Genomic DNA, 20,825 nt, shown 5'->3' with positions numbered 1-20,825 from the left:
ATGGAGATTTGCTTCAGCAAAAATCAAGGGCTTTTCAGGTTGCCTTTGCTTCAGTGCTTACTCTGCCTGGGACAATGTTCTTCCCATCCTCTTGAGCTGTGAGAGACCTGGGACATTCTTTCAGAAAACTCTGATTATGTCCAAGCAAACAGCCCAGATAGGGGGAGCCAGACCTAGACTAGAGCTGGCCACAGCCATGTTTGACCCAGTAGTTGCATCTGGAAAAATTATGTGAAAGGACAAATATGGGACGAGAAGGGGGCATCTGGAGAAAATGTCTTAGTCTCAGAAGGAGCAAAATCACTGTTCTAACTAGTGCTATGGACAGCAACAACCAAAAGTCTCTATATGGCCCAAGTAAGAAAATATTTCTGTATTTCTGAATATTACCATTGGTCAGAGTCTGACAGACTTGATTAATTGTATTGCTAATTCATCACCCTGCAGCTAAGTGCCAGGTATGATTCCTGAGAGCTGCAGAAAAGACTCACAAACAGCAACCCAGCAGCATAACTGCAAAAGAAATAATCTACCTGTCAGCCTGGAGAAGCTCCATGCAGAGCACAGCAGCATCTTTCCATGCTGATGCAGAGCACATTTTCTGTGTCTTGTACAGGAGGAACATGCACAAATGTGGTTATTTATAGCTTCTCCACCTACACGCAGCTTTGAAATTTTGTCTAAAAGAAGTGCAGCATTTAAAGACTACAACAAGGTTTTTAACTTGAAGATATGTTTTTTCTTTTCTTGATTTCTTTAAAAACAACATTCTGGGAACATTAGTAACAATCCAGGCATTAAGGAAGAAACATTAGTTCTTCATTTGTCTGTCTATTGTTCTCTTACTTGGAATGTTTTCAGAGAGGCAGTTGCCAAATTTTATGAAGTAAAATATTTAATCGAGAAAATGAAAGATAAGTGGGGTCCATTTGATGAATGTGAACTTTACCAAAGGAAGGCAATGTTAAGTTTGAAGAGGTTCCTTCTCAGGGTAAGAGAAGCATGTGGTGTATATTCCCACTCCCTTCTGGGGAGCTCACATCCCAGATGATGGCATTTAGTGAAGGAGCAGGCTGGGGCTGCGTGACCTCAGGCAATGCCCAGAGGAAAGGGACAAGTCCCGCTCTCAGAATGCCCAGTCTACACCCAGTCAGCTCTGCCAGAGCCCGGAACTGAATGTGCTGTTTCCAAGAGACACATAACTAAATCCTACATTTTGCTAATTATTAGAGCTGGGACCAACTCTTTACAAGAAGATGGATGGGACCAGAAGACGTTGTATTCTCGCTCTTCTCCAAACTCTATGAGTTTCAAATTGTGATGATACTTTTATAGATGTGAAGAACGTGCAAGTACATAAAAGCCATCTGCAGAAAGCAGACACAAGGTTATTTTTGCCATATAAGCCTGTGAAAAGGTAAGGAGTTTAGGTGGAGCAGCTCTGTGGGGGGTGTGTCCCTCATCATCACATAAGGGGAGCAGCCATGTTGCCCATGGAGGGTGGCATGTCTGGGAGCAGATGAGTAATTGTGACTATTGGTCAGGTCTGTAGGTCTACAGTAATGGGAAAGTTCTTGCAGGTGGGTGGGAGATGGCAGAGCAGTGCTGCAGCAAGTCACCATGAACTCCTGAGCCTCTGCTAGAAAAGTTGTGAACAGTCTTGTTGGTGTGCAGTCCATTGCTATGGGAGATATTTAGGCTGTCTTCACTTAGTCATCCTGTTAACTTTGCAGCCTTTTCATAACCAGTTTGCATATTTTTGCAATAGAAACTTCTAAGAAGGGGGTTGCTGGGGGAGTTGTTATTCTGTAGTGTTTTCAACTGCAGAAGCTGTCGATGAACAAAGATCCTGCTGCAAGGACTGTCTTCTCTGGATAAACTCCCACAGACCTGTTTCCAGATGGGCTTGTAGGATATCTGTGGGTGCTAGAAGCAGTGAGAAGTGTGAATAAGACTATATACATGTATTTTTGCATTTAGGACTTTCCTGACACTCCTCTGGACCCACATGTCTCAGTAGTTGTATAATTTACTCAGATATGTTCAGCAGTGTCGGCTGTGCTTTGCAAGACTGCCCCCACTGCAAAGAACAGAACATGGATGTTCTGTTTTGACAAACTAGTGGGGCTTTAAACTACAGAGGTTAGATTTTTGATGTTGAAATGAGAAATTGTGCAGAGGTGAAACTTTCACGTAATGTCCAGGAAGCTCATAAAAACACCTACAATCTGACTTCACAGGGACTTCTTTTTTTGGTTGAATGTAGACAAGGGAATAAAGGAAATTTAAAAAAAAAAATGTTTTAATTGGCTGTGCATTTAATTCCCCTCGTTACTTTAGTTGCAGTATGAAGCAAAATACTGATAGGTCTGTAAGGTTGTTTTTCCCTCCAAGGCTAAATGGGACTGTATGCTTTTTCTTTTGAAAAGACCTCTTTAATTATGTGGTGGTATTTGGAATAGTTACAATTAGAGAGCAAAAGCAGGGAGTGATTAAAAACTCCTACTTAATAGCAGCTGCATTAGTTCTCTGGCTTTTGAAAGAGACCCAGGCACAGCTGAGTCCGCACATACCACACAGAGGAGTTGTGGTGAAAAGGAAAGGCAAAATGGTGGTCAAAAATTTTTGACTGACTTCAGGGAAAACTGTCTGTTCCAGTGTTTCAAGAGAGCTCTTCCTTGAGAAACTATTGAAGTGTCAAAATTCATCGTTCTTGTCCAGTCTTCAGACTATGTTAATGAGTGTAGCTCTGTTCACTCAATTCCACCTTAAACAAACATTCAAACATACCCAAAAAACCCCTCTGAAACCTCAGATTGCTTATCTGGTAATAGTGGGATACACCATGTCTCAAGACAGTTTGAAAGAAGTATGTCTGAGCTGAATTAAATACAGGAGAACTTGGTAGGCTGGCTGTATTATTTTCTGAAGATGAATTAGTCATTCCTGCATGGTCAGATCAAGCTATGGTATTTCAGGATTTATAGGTACACGCTCTGCAATGAGGCATTTGTACCAGAGTGGTTTTGGAGCAGCTTACACCTGGTTTTAAAGCCCTGCCTTTCAATGGATTGCCTATTCCCTTTTGTACAGCTGCCATCACGTTGCTTATTATTTATATTTCACTATGTTCCTTCAGTGGAAAAGGTTCCTAGAATCCCCAACCAAATTTGGAGCCACATATTGCTAGAGGCTGCAAAAACTTAAAGTGGAAGGCAGCTTTCTTTCCACTTTCTCTTCAGCCTTGCTTTTTTCAACTGTAAATATGATTAATGTCATTTTAGGAAAGTGAATGGAGGCAGGGACGTTGAGTCATTTGCTGAACTGTAGTACTGGGCACTGAACCAAATCATTCCAATTCCAGTCTACTTTTTATATGAAATCCTTGTTGCTTTTTGCTTATTTCTGAAAACTTTTCCTGATATGACATATTTGACCAAAGGCAGGGAACAGAGTAAGGCCCTGCTCCCTCCTGCTGCTGCTGAGCTGCACCAGCAGGGCTCTACCTGTCCATGGGGACTGCACTTACCTGCATCAACATGTGCAGCTTGGGACATGCTGTCCTATGAACTACACACGTTCACAGGTTGCTACATGGGAAATAGAACATGGTGTTGAGGTGTGTGTCCAGAGACTCAGATCCTGCTGGATGCACAACTAGGTACTGCCTCTTAACTTGACAAACATGAGGTCTTTGATCCACATTTGCTGAAGGCAGTTGAAACTTCGCTGTGGTTTTTCTAGGAACAAGATCTGAGTTTCAAAGTCAGATATAGATGCCTTTGGAAATAAAAATGATTTCATGGGAGCCAAAGTTGATGTTTCTTGTTAAAACATGAGGTGTGATCCCCATCTTTAAAATATTTTGTAACAATATTTTATTGTGCCACCAACATAAATTTATAATGAAGAAAGAAGTGAAAAAGGGAGATCAGTTTTTATTAGGAGGTAAAATCCACAGATGAGAATGACTGACTTTTGTTTTGGGTTCTATTATAAACCATTAATAATAGCAGGAAAACCAGAGGATAAGTTCCTTTGTATTTCAGTGTATTTTCTCAGCTAGACCTTTACTTGACATTACCCTGCTGTGACAAGGCCAGGGATAATAAGGAAAAGAAATCTATTTTCAGCAATGATTTGGAATACAAAAAGAAACTGATTTAAATCAGACTTTGTGTGCATTTTATTCATTACAGAGGATTAGTATTTCTTAAGTCTCCTTGAGTTGTTGTGGGTTTGGGGGGATTTTTTATTTTGTTTTTCTTCTGTTTCTCAGTGTTTGTTCTGTCTTCCCTGGTGCTGTTGCTGACACCAAGTTCTCCTGGAGGGCCTGGTAGCAGGCCAGGGGTTGCCATGCTGCACAGAACAGCATTACCCACTAGGTGGAACGCCAATGGATAGAAATTGACAATCCCACACTGGCTGCTGCCTTTGCTCATAGTCAGTGGTCTCCCTGGCAAATGGGCAAAGTATCTCTTAAAGGCCCTTTTGCCTCCCAATAAAGGAGGGGTTTGTGGGTAACCTGAGAGCACATCTTCTTTGAACTGTGTTGTTCATAAATGCATATATGATGTATAGCTTCTAGTTCTGCTAGAAGAAAATGAAGCATCTTCTGCCAAGAGATTCTGTCTTGTATTTGCAAAATCTAGTACATCCAGTAAGTATTACTAACTAGGCTTGTAGAATTTTGAAGGGCTTTGACAGAAAAGATTGGATTTTGTTGCTGTGCAGTGGAACAAAACTTTTACAATAAGCTTTGGATGTAAATTATGATCTGAAATATGAACCTTTTAACTGCATTTCTTGGTTACAAAAAGCAGGCTTGGCAAAGGCAGAGATTCTGGAATAGGAGTTTCAGACATGCAGGGCCTTGGAGTTAGAGAGCATTCCTAATAGCAGCTACAGAAGAAGTAAAGATAAGGTTTGATTCTTGTGAGTTTTGAAGTGCCATATGAATTCCTGGTATCACACCAGAGTTTAGTTAGCCCATAGTGTCTCAAGAGCAAGAAAGAAAGTGCTCATAGGGGCAGCCTGACACTGCTTGGCTTCCTCTCACTACAAGATTTTAGAGGCATTATCCACATGTTTAAAGTTAGGCAATGCTTAATGCACCTATTTGAAATGGAGCCTCATTTAAAGCTGAATAAGTTAGGTGGGATAGCTCTGGAATTTATTACAGCTCTGTTACCAAAGAGTTAAACTAACTCCTTTGGGTTATACCAGGTTGGTACTGTTTTGAGATCAAGATCTGACTCTTAACTGCTGAAGTGTAAAATGGTATCATTTATTTTCAGTTTTCAGAGTAAGCTAGTTTTTAGAGTCACTGTGGCAACAACAGTGAGTCCTAGGGTAACAAAGATTAATGCTTCCCTTGGCCAAGACACTTCAGTGGGCCACCTCACTCAGGAGCAGTGGAACTGTTCGACATGGCCTGGGTCAAATGCAGAAGTCAGGGTGCTCTGTCACTGCTGGTACAACACGCTGCATCTTAATCACCAGCTCACACTTCTCATCTCTTCCTGTTGCATGAGGGCAGGGGTCAGGGACGGCTGTGTTTGAGCAACCCTCAGTGTTCAGGCTGCCTGGGAAAGTGTGGACACACCGCCCCTGGAGGCATTTAAAAGACATGCACAATCTTAGGGACCTGGTTTAGTGGTGGGCTTGGCAGTGCTGGGTTATTGGTTAGAGTCTGATATTAAAGTTCTTTTCTGACTTAAATGATTCTGTGATTCTTACCCAAGTCATCTTCGTTTCATCTTCATTTATTTCTGCTAAAAGAAATGTAGTTTAAAAGATGTGAAAATACAGAAGTCTTTCAACTAACTTCAACAGCAGATATAGTTCCTTAAAGTAATGGATTTACTACTTCCTTTGACATTTTGTATTCATGTAAAATGGGTGCAGATCATGAGAACTTGCAAGGAAGGAATTGGTTCCCAAGGAGATTTTGATTTAAATTGGATAAAGTTAAGAGATGTTTTTTAGTTTTCACATTTCCTGATTAGGAAAGATACCTACAGAAAGAGACTTCAAAGTGCTACATTGAAATGTCTGTCTGCCCTTTTGAAATAGAGCCCCATTGCTTTTTCTTATTATTTAAAAATCAAATTAACTTTTTTTAAAGTTTTTAAATAACTTGACCTTAACTGCACTCATGCAATCATCTTGCCATATTCCCATCATACAAATTAGCTTAGAGGAAGAGCAATTATCATCCCAGAGCTTTGCTAAATTATTGCCTGATTGCTTCTTCAACCTTTTTCCTCTAAAACCATTCTTCCATCTCTTTCTTCCCATGTTTTCCTACGATATCCCATACAAACTATCAGCGTTCCCTGCAAGTGGACTCTCAAGTACATTTTTCCCTGACCTCACCTGGGCAGGATTTGTTTTGCCAGTTTAGTTGTGCTGTAGGTTGTAGATTTCCTGTAGGCAGGACTTCAATCCTCTGCAAAAAGGAGTGTGGAGAGGGCTCTGGAAGTGGCTCTCTTCAAAGCACCTGCTTCCCAGTGCTGTGCTCAGATGAAACCTGTCTGAATTGCCACTAGTATTATTTCAGCAGTTACACAGATCATTCTACAGGGACAGTTAGGGCTATTCTTCCTCCAGGCAGCATTTTGAATCTTGTGTTTATCCAGCCATATAATGACTGTAATAGCTGGCACAGTCAGCCTGCTGTAGCTGTACTGAGTTTTATTTCATTTTCTCAGTGACCTGAGTTGGCTGCATGTTTTTTTGGGTGTGTAATTGTGGCCCTGAGGAGATAAGGAGACAGGAGATGCACATCATAATAGAAAATAATCCTTCTATCATTTTTGATCTTAAACTAGTGAAATACATTTTTTTTAAAAAAGAGATATTAACACATTTTTAGCAGAGGAACAGGAGAAACAGCTACCCCAATGAGCTTGACAATAGTGACTGGGTCAAGTAAGGTGTGGGATGGGAATTTGCCACTGGTGAAGGTAAAACACCAAGACTTACCCTACAATCCTTTCAGCAGCTGTCTGTGAGTTATGATGCTTCCTAGGTGATTCCAGGGATGGCTGCACCCATTCTTGGAGATGTCTTGAAGTCTGAACTCAGCCATGTTTTCATTAATGCAGGACTATGTAATGGACAGCAGCCTGGACTGGACAAGGCTGCCTGTATGGGGAGTGTGTCCACACGGCAGTGGTTGGCCTGGAACTCAGCTGTAGGGTCAGGCAGGGTCAGGCTTCACTGTGCAGGAGCTGCAGAGCACGAGGGCCTTTCTCAAGCACCTTTCAAACCAGTGCAAGCACAGGAGTAAATGCACCCTAGAGAGCTGGCATATACTGGAGTTATAAAATACATTTTATGCTTCAAGAAACACCTCAGATGATGGATCTGTCTATAGCACAGTATTTTAATTCCAAAGAACTCATGAATTACAGCCATTTCCTAGCTAGAATAAAATGCAGCTTGGCAATAAAGCACAATTAGGAAACCTGAAGATTTAATTTGGAAAACACTCTTAACTGCGTTTTTAATGGCATCTTCAAGCTGCTTAAGTTTTTAAGGGATAATAAAATTATTTGAACTAAGTCACTGTAACTTCAATGTCTACCTGTATCTCAGGATGTTAATTTTTGGCAGTGGAGCAAGTTATACAGTCTGTGCTCTCAATTACAATGTTAAATGTTTATCTTGAATTATTACATACTTATTCTAGTTCTAAAGACATTTCCTTTCTTCGGGGTAAGGAAGAATTTCTCCAAATACACTGACATGTAGATGTTTACAAGTGCTGGTGATTTCAGGTTTGATGGGACCTTTCAGAGTTGTTCCTGCATTTGCCACAGACTGACTACTTAACACTTCTCATTGTTTGCACTGGGGAATAAGAGCTATGTCTCCACACAGATTTATGTTCTTGCTGTAGTTTTATTCACTCAGTTATTCCATACATCAGTTGTTCCATATCTCAGCTTTTTTAAGTGCCAACTTTCTGTGTCTTTTATGATGGAAACAAAAATGTGATATTTGTCCGTGTTTGCAGATTATTGTGATCCAAGTGCTTTATATAAGGAAAAAACATACTATCTTTATTAGCACCTTAGTAAATGCTGAGGATTCTTTAGTTAATTATGGCTATTGGGTTATGAGAGCCTCATCCTAATATCCTGTCTTTTCCCAGCTTCATGAGACACCTCAGGAATTCACTTAGTCTTTTTATATAATACCTGTAATGTATATATGTAATGTTTTTATTTTCTTCTCTTCTATGCAAAATGAAATTATAGCATTTATGTAGTTCACAGAATGATTGTGAAAACAAATTCATTGATGACTGGAGTGATCAGACATGTTAACATGGGTTTCCAAGAGCAGAAAGTGCTATTCAGCAAGTTATTCTCTAATTACTACTTCAATGCTTTAAGCATGAAAAAGTTATTGGAATAGTTTTCTTTAGAGTTACAGTAAGTGGCTATCAATTATTAATAAATAAAAAGCACATACTGCATACTAATTTAATATGAAACATTGTTTAAAGTAAAGCCATTTTCTATTTGAAAAAGAATATTAGATGAGATTTTTTCCAAACTTGAATTTGGCTCTGCTTCCATTTTTAATAGATACGTTGAAAACTGACAAGAGGAAAGAGGTTGTTAATGGGATTATTTGCAGACTGTTAATGACACAAATGCTTGGAGATTGGCCCCCAATAACTGTTCTTATAAGTCATATAGTCATTCCTGGTCAAAAATATATTGCAGAAAAACTCTTAGCAGACCAGTTGGGACATGGATTTCAAACAATTTGAAGAAATATATTTGGGATTCTCTGTGCAGAGCAAATGGGAGACAAGCTGGTCAGAGAAATGGAAGCAGGAAGTGATGACTGAACTGCCAACACTTCTGGTCCTGCTTCCTCATCCCCACAGTGTCACTTGTGCCAAATATGTGTTCTCCCTTCAGGACATGAAGTGCTTTGATACTCCATTCTGTGAAATTACTTGTATGCTGTGGATGGAAAATAAGTTGTAAGCACAAAATATTAATTAAAAAAATGCTTTTCTTTGTAAAGAAATAGAGTTGGAACATAAATATATGTGTATAAAGGTTTGTTTGTACCTAGGACTTCCTATAAAATATGCCTGGGATCTACATTACAAAAAAAGCTCAGAGCCCAGGCGGCTTAGATTCAAACCATGAAATAGTTTTACTTGCCTGAAATAATAAATAAATAAACAAATAATCACATCTTCCATGTCTCCAGTGGTAGGTTTCTAGGCTTAATCAATAATATCTCTGATACTATCACTATCCTGGGTCTGCTTGCAGTGTCTTGTCCCTTCAGAGTGACAGAAGTTCCAGCTGTTGTTTCCCTGTCCACCAGCATTGGCTGCAGTGGGGATCCAGAACTCGCTGCGAGTGCAGGGCTCCTTGCTGAAGGAAGTCCCACCAGTTACAGAAATTCCAGTGCTGCTCAAGTACTCTGTATTCCCTTAGCTTTTGTGTGTTGGGAAAGAGAAGAACAGAGTATCAATCTCATCCTGAAATTTCCCAACCTAATATTGTCAAGTTTGGGGTTTTTTTCCAGCTTGTAGTAGACTCCAGACAGATTTGATCTATATTTTAGTGCCTGTGTTACTGTGAGGAGAAACTCCACATGGATGGTGCTCATAGAGATAACATACTTTTAAAAGAGAATCCTCTGTAACTCTCAGAATATCAGATTAGTCATCCTACTTTTCCATAAGGATCAGTTAACACTTGGAACTCAAGAACCTGAAATGCTTGGAGGGTTCACATTGTCAATATTTAATGGCCTGCAGTGTAGGTTTCTCAGCCTTTTCATTCCAGTAACTCTGATAATGCTTTCTGTCCACATAAAATAGATTTTAACTGATCCTTCCACCATGCTTTTGGACTCCCTCTCACACTGAGGTGTGAAATCAGCTGTTGCTGTTTTGCAGTTTACACAAGCTCATCAGAGGGTACTTCCTGTAAAAGATTCCAGATTTCTGATTGCCTTCCCCCAAAAGTCATCTGTGTGAAAGTAAATATTTAATATCTGCCAGGCTCAAATAACTAAGCTACACTTCAAAATAAATTGAATAGCAAAAATTCAATAAACATAATTTAGCAATAGCGTCCATGAGCATTTATCTTCTCTCCAGTTAGAATGGACTTTGACAGAGCTGCTTGTGTTCAGCCACAGCAAGCACAAAGCATTCCTCTGGAGCTGTTCCATCCTCACCTTCACAGGATTTCTCTGTGCTGCTGAGACAGGAGAGGTAACTGGATGTTCTTCTTTTCTGGCAGGTACTGGACTGGATTGAAAACCATGGGGAAGCCTTTCTGAGCAAACACACAGGAGTGGGGAAGTCTCTACACAGAGCACGCGCGCTGCAGAAAAGACATGATGATTTTGAAGAGGTAGCACAGGTAAGAGTCAGAGACTTCTGTTGTCTGGCTTGATTCTTGTTACTCCTTTTGCATATTTAGAAAAAGGTATCGCTGTTTTGGGTCACACTGCTCTCTTCAATCATTTGATGCTGCCCGGGATTCAGTCACCAAGGTCTGGAAGTCAGCATGAACACTGCAGAGCAGGATAGTGGCAGGACTTACAATCAGAAAATCACCACACTGGGTCGATGAAAGGTCTCAAAGCCCATGAGGAATTACAAGCAGTTTACAGGAAAGTAGCACAAACTGTTGGGACATAGAGGAGAATGGTTATGAGTGAGAGCAATGAAAAAATCAATCGTAACTCCTACGGTGGAAACTGAGGGCCTTGAGCATAAGGTGGGAAGCAGGGGAAGCATCAGAGAGTGTTTGCAGTAAGGACTAGTACCCTTCCCATCCTTCAGTGCATTATGCAGAAGGGATTTTTTGTTTTGGAATGAGAGGCAATCATTACAGGTAGACATTGTTGTTGTTATTAATTTTCCTCATAGAACACTGTAAGCAAGATTTTTCCAGGAATTTAGTACGAAGCCAAAATCTTACAAATTTTCCTCAAAGTGGAGTCATAGTAGATGTTTAAATATACATCCTGTCCTTATTTATAGAAATTAAAAGAAAGAGGACCTTTGGTAAGTTCTTCCATGGATTGAGTAGTGGGTTTTTTTTTCCCCCTAAGTATCCATGGTCAGAAATTTTCCAGTCTCAGCTCTGGCTGCCAGACTGTGTTACACTCTTTTGGGGTAGATTTGAAACATCTTCTATCTGTAACTGATAATCTGTAACAGTACTTCTCCTTTGGGTATTTTGGATAAATTCCTGATTGATCTATGTAAAGCAAAATGTATCAAATGCTTTGTCTTCCTGATGCACACAGGGCAGGTTATTGCTCAAATGTCTCACTGTGGCATAAGATGAAAATTTGTTATATTTTAGTTTTGGTTTTCTGCAAAACCTTTCCCATGTGCTGGCCTAGTTTAGTTTAAGATATTTCCAGTAACAGGGACGTACCTCTTTTACTGTTTCCTCAGGGAAAATATTTCACTGCCTGATGGCAGCTACCGACAACATTTTTTTTCTCCTCTCCCTCATATTGAATTTATATTTCTCTCAATCTCTTTTTTTATTATTATTCCCTTGTTTATATCCCCGTAGTCTTATTTATCTCTCTTAAGGAGATAAATCCCAGGAAATGGGATGAATTAACAACCCTGAAATACCTGTAGAATGTTGGCACATCTTATCCTATGTGCCTCTTAACCATATTCAACATATTGAATTCTGCTAATATGTTTTTATTCACCAATCCCTTGAAAATATTTTCCTATCTATGTTGTTGGAGATTTAGATTACCAACATTCTTCTTTTCATTAGATGTTCAGTTCTTGATGGAATATCCCATTGCTTGGCTTGCTAATGAATTTCAGTGTTACCTTTCAGCTGTGATGGGAAATCCTTACATACCATTGACAGATCACACAGTGTGAAAGCAGCAGTTCTGTATTGGTGGGTTTCTAAAATTTCATGGGATCACCTGTGGATTTAAGCTTTCTGGTAATAGGCTTGAATTTCTAAAAGTTTAAATTTCTGCGAATTTCTTAGAATGGATTTTAGGCTGGAGGTTGAAAACCGTGGTTCTACAAGGCCTCATCCAAAAGCACAAGATAGGGTTAGTTTTCATCCTAAAATCAATATTAGGGGCCTCTCCAGAATGAGTGCTTGAGTCAGCTGTGATTGGATGCTATACTGGGCTAGCAAATGAAGATTAGGATCATGTAATATACAGGAGCTGAAACAAGGTGATTTCATGTCCTTTGTGTCATTAATATTTTCTAAATCACTCACTTCTGATACATTATCTTCATAATTCCCATTCCATCTCACGTTTTCTGGGTCACAGTTAGCATTTTTTTCTACCTCCTCTTTGAGTATGACTTAACTAGAGATGTAGGAAACAAATTATGAGCAGGTGAGAAGAGACAGAAAAATAACACGGTCCTGACAGTAGAGATGAGAGCCAGCCATGTAACTGTCTGCACATGGAAACAACAGCTCATTTGGCCACTGCTCCCCTGGCTGATGTAATTTGGAGACACATCCCCTCATCAGGGCTGAGGAACCTTCCAGTGTGCAGTTTGCATGTGTAGGTACTAGGGTAAGTCAAAATATAATTACTTTGCTGAAGACTTTTCTAACCTCCCTGTTAGGCCTCCTTCTATACCGTTTCAGCACATCTCTCTGTGAATAACTTGAGACACATTTCCTTTCACTTCACTAGGCCAAATTCAGAGCAAATGAATTCTGTTCACTGGGCGACCACATGTGTTCAGATGAAGGTGGGTGTTTCAAAGGGGGATGCAGAGGAAAGAAAGAAGTGTCATTTACATGGTTATAGAACCTCTTGGGTTCCTCTGAATCTGATTCCTTTACAGCTGATGAGTAGAATCAATGAGCATCTCATTGCTCTGCCTGGACTGCTGTGAATATGAAGTTTATGATGCCTCCTAATTCCAAATAATTGACACAAATTGAACCTGGTTCCTCCCCAACAGCTTTGACAGGAACAGCTTCCCCTGGTGCATTCACATGAGAATATCATTGCTAATTTATGAGGCCTGTCTGCAGTGTGACAGTGGAATGTGGTGCTGGCAAATGGACATGGGGACACGCAGTGAGGGGAAGTGAAAGGAATCTCAGGCTTTATCTGAGGTCAAGGACTTGGGAATACAATACTCTTTGCTTTGGACAGAGTAAAAGTGAGGGTAAGAGGAGAGGCCATAAATCTATCACGCCTGGAATTCTCTTGCAGAAGCTTCTAGTGGGGTTGATTTTGCCGTTGGGGAATAAATCTCCTTTCTACTCTGATTATGACCAATTTTTATTCTTCCTAATTCCCTTCTTGATGCTTAACACTTTAGAGTTGGTTGGAAATTAATTCTAAGTTTAAATATTTTTTATTTTTCTCAAGCTAGCAAACATCTTTGCCATGACTAGGGTGGATAACTGGCAGGACTTTTTCCCAATATAATCATGTAATAAAGCAGATATGCCATCATCCTCAACAAACTATTGAGTTTGCCCATTCCCCTCATCAGGATGTTAATTAGTAGCTTTCCTGGCAATAAAAAGGATTATGTTTATTTTTCTTAAATAATATAAAAAGTCTTCACCTGACACACCTGGTGAGCTTGACAATATAAGCAATAGTATTTTCTATTGGCAGTTCTCTGATAAGAATGCTTAGCCTGCCATACAGTATAAATTTATTCTCAAAAATACGCTCTCTTTGGCTCTGATATATTTGTTCTTATCTCTTGCTGTTTCAGGAGGGCATTTGCAAAGGTCAGACTAGAAGCAATTTTCAGGAGTCTTCTTGACATTTTTAACAGGGGGCAAAACATTCCTAGTTTTGCCTTACTGCATGTTTACCAGAGTCTTGTGTCTGGCATTGCTGTGCTGAGAAATGCTCTGATTGACTGACCTGCCAAGGCACTAGATTGAGAGGTGGAACGTGCTCCCTCTAAGTCTGATTAGAAACTGCAGATTGATAAATCTGGATGTAATGATTCAATCAGGCATGGCCCAAATAGATCCCATTCCTGCATGCAGCTGTGCTCAGAAAAATGTCAGTGATTTTACAGCGTTGTGTTGTGGGCAGTAGGAAATGTAATTTGGGGTCTCTTTCTCTCATAACTGCTGTTTAGACAAAGCTCTGGCAATTTTTCTGACTGTATTTATACTACATGGAACACACAGATGGCAAATGTTTGAATTTGGATTAAAAAGCCTGAGCTCCTGGGAGGGAGGTTGTTGTCTTGTATATACCTGCAACTGTTTCTCGGTCGGTGCTAATACTGTTCACAGGCTGCTGCTGTGGAAGTGCCAACCTCGGCACAGCACAGGGCCTGCTGTGCCCTGAAATTTAGTAGCCTGGCATTATCAAGACATCACCAAAGGATCACTGTGGATGTAGCTACAATGTTCCAATGATGGCCTCTTTGCTTGGCTGGAGTTATTTTTTGCAAATCAGGTTAACTGTAGTTCGGCCAGTTATGGTTGTAAATGAAAAGACAATTTTATTTTAGGCTCTTTAACTTTTCCTTATTCAGGGCTTTTATCCTGAAAACGGCATGCCTTCCAGTTGGAAAATTCTCCCAACACTTCAGCACTACCTAGCTGAACTGCATGTGTTGTTCTCTGTATATGAAGAGAGGGTCACAGATCATTTTCCTCTCTTGTGGCATTCCCAGCGATCAGAGGTTAAGGTGGCCTTCTCAGCATCCTCTGCTCACAAAGAGCATTGCTGCCTTTGTGCTGCTGCAGAATTAGGAAAGGTACTGGGAAGCTGCTCTGACAATCCCTTGCATTCTGCTGCCACAGGTCTGAGCGGTTTCGTGAATGGTCTGAAACGAGCATTTCTGCCGCCTTTCTGCCTTTACGAGTTTTTCCCTCAGACGTGCCGATAAGATTTCCTGTCGTTCAGGTTTATGCGCCCTTTGGCCGGCGAACCGGTGCGGATTTCCACCTGCAGATGGCACTCGCAATGCGCTGGAGAGCCTTGAGCCCTAATGGGAAACAGAGCCGATGTTTCTCATCCAAACTAACCAAACATTGTCTCGCAGTGAAATGAAGCAGAAGTGGAAGCTGGCTCGCTCCCTGTCCCGTGGTGTTCTCCCACCCCTGCCAAAACCCACGTTGTTCAAGGTCACCCAGAAAAACAACCCCCCTAATATTTCATTTTTTAAAATGCAGACCTGGGCTGTCCATGGTTCAAGTCAAGGTGGTGCTTGTCATCTGTGTTTATGGGATAAGCTGCCCTCAGATCTTTGGCGCTTTTCTCAAGGCTCTTGGGCCACATTCAGCTCACAGCTACAACTGGGTTTGCACTCAGTACCTGTGTGTGTGTTTTCATGCAACAGTTGGTGTATTTTTCATGGTAATCCAAAGGCACTGATGTTTATAAGGTGAAATATCGCAACAAAGCACATGTTCTTAACAGCCTTGGCTCAAAATAAGAAGGCTGTCCCTTCTTATCAAACACAGTAAGAAGAGTGACTGGAGGCTGTGTGGCCATCAGAGTTCATGGGGTTTGTCCAGTGCAGCAACTCTTGGTTCAGGCCTTGTGTCTAAAACAGTTTTGATGTAGGTACATGGCTGGATCTTCTATTCCTGACTTTTAAAGCTTTATGGGATTCATTCTGCCAAGGTATAAGTGCAATGTAGTGGACTGTTCTTGAATTATTACAAAGAAGAAGAGCCAGACAAAATGTGGAAAAAATGCTGGACTTTGCACTCTGGCATTTGGGAAGCCATTCAGTTTTCCTGTTCTTGGGTTATCTGTGCTTGCCTTCCTCCAAGACAGCTTTGGAAGATGATGATTAAACACCTGAACACCGGCTTTGTAGGTTTGTATCATCAAAGTTACCCTTATGTGTACATGCACAGTTCCTTTAAGATTCAGCTCTTCCTTTTATTCATCTCAGGGAGTTAAATGTATTTTCTGTAAATGAAGGCTTTCAGCAGAGACCTTGCAAACCAAGGGCCTGTATCAGCTATAAGAAAACAAGGCTCAGGTGATATTCCTCATCTAAGAAGCAATTTGTTCTCCACTATTCCTTTCTAGAGTATTCCCTTCCTCCGTTCTGCTGTTCCTAAAATACTGTCAGTTCAGAGTTTTTGAAAAGCCCTTGCAGATAAAAAGAACTTTAGGTGCAAATATGTTGAAAAAATATGATCATGTTGTTTGTCATGTGAAATGTCCAGAGGATCCAGTAAGAAATTTTGCAGGTAAAAATGGTGTTGTGTGACCTCTCAGTCCTACGCAGTTTTACTTGAACTGCTTTAAAACTAAGTGTGGTAATGGAATAGTCAGGCCAAAGCTGAATTGCAAACAGCTACTTGTTTGGCCTTCAGGATAAAAACCTAGTGCTTTCCCATACAAATTCCAGCTCTGTTGGATGTCGTTGTTCTAAAGTTTGGCATGAAGTTCGGTACTGATGTAAAACAGCTAGGAATAAATTAAGAGTCCATGTTGATAATGAGCACTTAGGAAGCATTGTCCCAGGGTGGGTTTTTTAACTATTATTTTGTTTTACTTTTTACAGTTTTGTGACCTATCTGGTTGTTGAAAGGAATAGCTTGCTGGGTATACTGGGTTTTTCCCTTTGGGCTGAGTGACTAAAATCTTATGTAGGATGAAATCTTAACCCAAAACAGGGAGAAAGCAGACAATTAAACCTGGTAAGAAATATGCTCAAAGATGGCAAAAATAACTGTACTTTCAGTAATGCCAAATCTTTTTTAAAATAACAAAAGCATGAGACAGGCAACAAAAAATCAGATCTACTCTTATTTTCATCATCCTTTACGTGGCCATTAGCAAGTTCTGAAGCTATAATCTGCTTTTTCCTGTTCATTTATGTAAATGTATTCACTTCTACACAAAGAGGAAAAAATGCCCACTGGCAGAAGATTACACAGGCCTTTGTACCACGGTGCAGGAGCTCCAGAACTCTTGGTTTCTCCTCCTGGCTGGCATCAGGCTGCATCTGGCAGTCACAGCCAGCAGAGATCAGTGGAATTGCCAATACATGGGCTGTCTGTGAAGGTTATCTAGGGACTGCTGGATCCAAAACCTTCTAACAGAATACCTGGGGGCTGGATAGTTTATCATGGGAGCTGTATTACAACTCTGTGCATGAAGTCTAGAAGCCTCTGGGTGCCTCAGAGCGTATCTGCATTGCAAGAGCAGAGATACCAAAATGGTTCTGCATAGCCTGGGCCAAGAACCAGAAAGGCTGGGAAGGGCTGGGCAGATTGCCTGGGTCGGATGTGATGCTGTGGGGGCTCGACTGCCAGACCTAAGTCAGAAGCAGGGCATGTGAGATGTGTTTTCCCTGAGGAAGTGTGAAGGAAGGACTCTTCAGAGCACATTATGGATATCAGTCCCATGGAGACTCCAGTAGCAGCAGCTTGGCAAATATTCTGGAAGCCATGGAATTGAATTGGTGGCCAGTGGTACTCCATGATCTAGTGGTAGTGGGGAACCTGTTTTAGACAGGCTCTATAATGGCACAGAGATCTTCCTGGCAGTCATATGAAGAGCTGTGTCTATTATGCCATGTCTTTGAGTTTGCATTTCAGTGTATTTCTCCTCCAGCTCAAGGTGTTTTTCTTTCCTATTTCTTCTCTTCCAAAAGCACTTGACAGCTGAATCTTTTCATTAAACCTCCTGCAGCATGATTCACAATCTAAATACTCCCTATAAAATCTCAAGTCTTGGCAACACAGTGCATTTTTTTCACAATTGCCAGGAGCTAGCTTCCTATCACTGGTTTATTTGGGTAGGTTTATTTTTGTGTCTTTAAAATATGTTCCTTTAATTTCCTATAAATGCATAATGCTCGTCCCATGGCAGAAAGGGAGACAATGAAGCTATTTAAGAAATATATATTTTTAATTCTGGAGGTTCTGGAAAATAGAATTTCTATTGTGTGCTGAATTCTGAGATTTTGAACTGATTTCTTTTTGAATCAGAAAAGACAGCCAATGTTTCCTAAAGAAGATAAATCCTGGAATTTGTTTCTTCAAGGCCCAAAACTTCTTAAAGAGAACACTGGAAAATTATAGCACTGATATGTTATATAAACTGAGTACTAAAAATATATCCATTATGATACTGATGTATCAACTGAATAAACCTAGAGCTGAAACAAAAGGTCTGACAATTTCTGTGAAATATACCCACTTAAAAGAACTGCTGCTGTTCTGACTGACCTGTCTGTGTTGATGAAAACCATCATCATCTAAAGGCTTTTAAAACTTTCTGGTCATTTTTCTTTGTGCTCTTCTTATTGGCAGGTCAGTGGGTTATCAAACTGTACCTTATCGATTCCAGAAGATTAATTGCAGCAATGTCCAAGTCTCATTTGTAATGATGGTGGACTGGTATGCTTCAATTTCTTGTAGCTATTGATAACAGGGAGGCTCCAGGGAAAAAGACTGACACTGTGAATCGTATCAGCATTTTTAGTTTGTGATTCTGTTCTAGTGCAGTTGAAGGACCTGCCCTGGGCTGTGCTGCTGCCTCTGGGCCAGCCAGTGGTGGCTTTAGGAGAACAGCACAACATGAGCCACAGCAACTGGTTATGACATTGCTGCCAGTCACAAGTATGCTGCTTTGCAGGCACTGGTAAAAAGGAAATTTCATGTAGATTAAGCCAATATAAGAGATTTGTATGCAGTAACAGAGCAAAATAATTTTCAAGGACAAATTTTAAGTATTTGTTATCATTGCGCAAATTTTCTGGAAATAGACCGAGTTCCATTGATCATTCTGCTGCACAAGGTTTAGAACAAAATCACATTCCAATTTCAGACAACTTGCTTATAATTAACTTGTTCTAAAGAGTGGAGAATCTAGTTCGATGGCTCTGCAATGCAGAGAAGCTGCTTGGCAGTGTGACTGTCCCTCTCTTCTTTCCCAGTCGTGGATCCCTGATTGTCCAGATGAAGGATGTTCTCTTAGTCCCACATCAGGCGTTTGAATTGTCTAAAAACTACACTTGCCTTACAAGACTATTGCAGAGGCTTTATACTGATTATACATAAATTGAAATATTCAACCAGCATTTTATTGCATATAAACCTATTTTTAAATTTTATTTTCCTGGAAGAGTGTTCAGATCTCAATTTCCCCTCTATAAGATAGGGAAATCTCAATGGATTTACACAGTTCTTTTGGAATTACACATGTGTGAATAGGGACAGAAATCTTAATGTGTGTATAAATAATTCACTTGTTGATTCAGTGCTTGTAGCCCAGCCATTAATATTGCCCTCCATGTGGTCTGTGAGGTCTGGTTTTGCGTAACCAAGTCCCGAGGAAGCACTGTTTTGTGTCACTATGGAAATGGCTTCTGGTTCAAGGCATTTAGGCACCTTTGTTTAGTGTCTGGTTCAGAGCACCACCACATACAGAGCCCTCTCCTCCTTTGCTGAGCTAGGGAGAGAAATTCGAAGATTGACATGAGGAAAGCAGGCAGAATCATCCTTGTCATGCCTCTACATTTAAAATGAAGCTTGTTTGGGGAGAAGGAAATTACAGAATTTGCAAGAAGTCAGGAACTGAGACAGGAGGTGTCTCTGAACTGTCAGTGAGCGTGTGCACACGTGTTAGTTTAGCATGACTGCCTGTTTTAGTATGCAGCTGATACAACAGAAACCACTGCATGCTCCAGAACAATGGCACCAGCTCCTATTAACACGACTCTCATTTTTATTAGGGTGTTTTGTCCAATGCATGAGATTTTGTCAGTGCTGGATTTTTTCTGTACAGTGTAGGTGAGTCTTTGTCACACTGGTGAGATCCACAGCTTTGCAGCAAGCAGAGAGCCGAGCCTGCTGTTGCCTCCTTTGGAGTAAAGTTAAGGCTCAGTTCAGAAGCACACAGTGTAAAAGGGTGGTTGTGACTCGTTAATATCAGGGAATGGGCAGTGCAGCCTTCACATTAAATGTGTCAGCTGAAGCGAGTGCACTGTTGGGTGGAATGAAGGGTGTCTCTGCCTGGAGAGGAGAGATGGCTGACACCACTGGCCTTTGGCCTCTGGCCCCTGGTTGTTTTGCCAGTGGCCAGGATTTATATTGACAAACCAGAGCTTGGATTTGTCAATGCCCACACATCAAAGTTAAGTACAGGAAGGACTGGAAACCTGCAGTGCTCCACGGTGGGGGAGAAGGGTCTGGTACAATCTCAGTGTTACTTTCTGTTGTCTTCTTGGGTTTGTTTTAGGCTCAAAATAGACCTAATTGAAACCTCTTGAAAATCAGAGGTACGTGTTTTCTCCCACCACAAAAGTGGCTCAGACAAATGCTACCCAGCCAGGAATGCATTTATAACTCTCCTCCTTTGGAAAAAGGTAACCTTTTCTGACTCGGGGTGGAGAGCTGCTCCTCCCAGTTCCAGGCCCTTTCCCAAAGGATTGACAGTTTCATCTGTGCCACAGCACAGTTCCTCAGTGCACACTGAGTGATGAGCACTGCTCAGGCTCCACTCCTCTGTCATGCACTGAAAACCAAACGGGAGAGAAGCAGCCCCGCAGCACGGCCAGGGCTGTGCAGCCACGCTGAAATGCCAGTCATCTCTTCTGAGTGTGCTCCCCCTTGGGATGGGGAATTGGGTCAGTGGGTCATTTAACCATTGCAAATTTAAGGTGTTTTTATAGGCAGGCGCATGTAAATGTGGGACAGAAAAAAAGAGATTTTTCAGAGCACAGACGCGAATCTGATTTGTGTGCTAGCATCGGGATGTGCAAAAAGGAGATTTTGGATGAGAATGCTGGGAGGAGACTGACTTGCAGTTTGGACGTGCTGGACATGTCTCCAGGGTGGGGG

General features: G+C 41.0%; 1 protein-coding gene across 11 annotated transcripts in view; it reads left to right on the top strand.

The window, feature by feature from the left end:
• Positions 1 to 20,825, top strand: part of KALRN (kalirin RhoGEF kinase) — a 483,534-nt gene that overhangs the window by 252,183 nt on the left and 210,526 nt on the right. For all 11 annotated transcript variants that reach the window (XM_042041538.1, XM_042041539.1, XM_042041542.1 and 8 more), the window contains exon 11: positions 10,293 to 10,415. In XM_042041538.1, coding sequence (XP_041897472.1) covers positions 10,293 to 10,415 — 123 coding nt within the window. The remainder of the gene's footprint in view (positions 1 to 10,292; positions 10,416 to 20,825) is intronic.

Source organism: Corvus kubaryi, unplaced genomic scaffold (genome assembly GCF_017639235.1).
Source record: "Corvus kubaryi isolate FWS band 111438036 unplaced genomic scaffold, C.kubaryi_AGA036_p1.0 37396, whole genome shotgun sequence".
Classification (NCBI taxonomy): Eukaryota; Metazoa; Chordata; class Aves; order Passeriformes; family Corvidae; genus Corvus; species Corvus kubaryi.
The sequence above is the reverse complement of the archived record's forward strand: the minus strand, read 5'-3'. Positions and strand labels throughout refer to the sequence as shown.